General features: G+C 54.6%; 1 protein-coding gene across 1 annotated transcript in view; it reads left to right on the forward strand.

The window, feature by feature from the left end:
- Positions 1 to 257: 257 nt before the first annotated feature.
- Positions 258 to 1,530, forward strand: part of LOC141499545 (transmembrane protein 161A-like) — a 4,547-nt gene continuing 3,274 nt past the window's right edge. Inside the window, exons 1-4 of the mRNA XM_074202225.1 lie at positions 258 to 404; positions 645 to 725; positions 916 to 1,013; positions 1,453 to 1,530. Coding sequence (XP_074058326.1) covers positions 307 to 404; positions 645 to 725; positions 916 to 1,013; positions 1,453 to 1,530 — 355 coding nt within the window. The 5' untranslated portion in view covers positions 258 to 306. The remainder of the gene's footprint in view (positions 405 to 644; positions 726 to 915; positions 1,014 to 1,452) is intronic.

Here is a 1,530-nt window from a genome sequence, read left to right on the forward strand (position 1 = left end):
AATGATGACTTCTTCCTTCCTTCTCCTCCACCCATTTACCATGGGGGCCATCTCTTTTCCTCCTGCAGTTGCAGACCAGTGGTGGCTCAAATTTCCCCAGGCCTTAATGTGGCCTAGGCTTCCCTAGGCTCAGAGCCTCTATAAATAGCTTGTCTCGAGGCTGGAACCAAGAGCAGCCTGGGCAGGCTGATCGGGTTTTCTTCTTGGTCAGAGGAAGCTCTTACCCACACAGAGTCAGGGTAGCTTTTGTTTCCCTACAAACGTAAGGATCAACATAGGCTTCTCCCCCCCCCCCACCAGGCGGTCATGGGCATTCAGCTGGTGGTGAGCCTTCTCACAGCTAGCCTCATGCACAGGATGGCCCCGCATTTCTCCTTTGCCCGATGGCTACTCTGCAATGGGAGGTAAGGCCCCTCCTCCTTTGCTTCCTCCTCTCCCTTTCTTCTCTCCCACCTTGCTTTCCTCTCCACTTCCTTTCCACTCCTGCGTTCTCTCCCAGACTGACCACTAAAGCCTCGCTCTCCACTGAGTTCTCTTAGCCCCACCTTGGCCCTCTCTTTGGGTCTATAGGACCTCTTCAGGGTGTGGGCCACTGCCTCACCTCAGTCCACTCATCCCACCATGTATCCTCTGCCCTTCTGCAGCCTGTTCCGATACAAACACCCAACTGATGAGGAGCTTCGGGCCCTGGCTGGGAAACCAAAGCCCAAAGGCAAGAAGGAAAGGTGAGCAACTTTTCTCTCTCTCCTTCCCACCTGACCCTAATGACCTTGCCTCATAGGGCTTAGCCCCTCTTGGTTGAGACAGAGCCTTAGGGAGTAGTGGGACTCCCAGGGGCCTCTGTGCTGGGAGATGGGCTAAAAATCTGGGCATGCTGGTTAGGAGGAGCCCTGAGTCTTCCTTGCCTCCGCCCAGGAGGATGAATGGCCTCAGTGAGGAGAAGCCTCTCTCTGTTCCTCGGGACATCCACCTTCAGCTGGAGACGAGTCCCATCACAGTCATCGATGCCCTTGGTAATCACAGCTCCTGAGTGTGGGCAGGGGCACCTCCACCTGGGCAGGTTTCTGCTTTAATTCCTCTGTAAAGTGAGGGGGTTGGATGCATAGGATCATTGACTGGATGAATGACTGAATGAATGAGCATTTATTGAGTGCTTACTAGTATACCTGCACCAGCCTAGGTGCTGGAGCTGCAGGGAGCTTCTTTTCTGGATCTCAAGTGGGGGGGGTGGGGGGCTCATTTTTACAGTTAGTTGAAACTGAGATCATGCAGCACCTGACTGATAAATAGGATTTGAACCAGCTCCTGGGACTCCAGAGCCCATGGTCTCTCTCTCTCCCCCCCTTCCTTGTTCTCCCATGGGCATTGGGGTGGGAAGGAGGAAGGGGAGCCTGGCTGGCCTGGACATCCTCTCTGAGCCCTCAGCCAGCCTCCCTCCGGCTTCTGCCCTAGTACTGCGATACTTTTCTGAGTATCAGTGGTTCGTGGACTTTGCACTCTATGCCTGTGGTGTCTACCTCTTCACCGAGG

The sequence above is a fragment of the Macrotis lagotis genome, chromosome X, assembly GCF_037893015.1.
Source record: "Macrotis lagotis isolate mMagLag1 chromosome X, bilby.v1.9.chrom.fasta, whole genome shotgun sequence".
In the NCBI taxonomy this organism is placed as follows: Eukaryota; Metazoa; Chordata; class Mammalia; order Peramelemorphia; family Peramelidae; genus Macrotis; species Macrotis lagotis.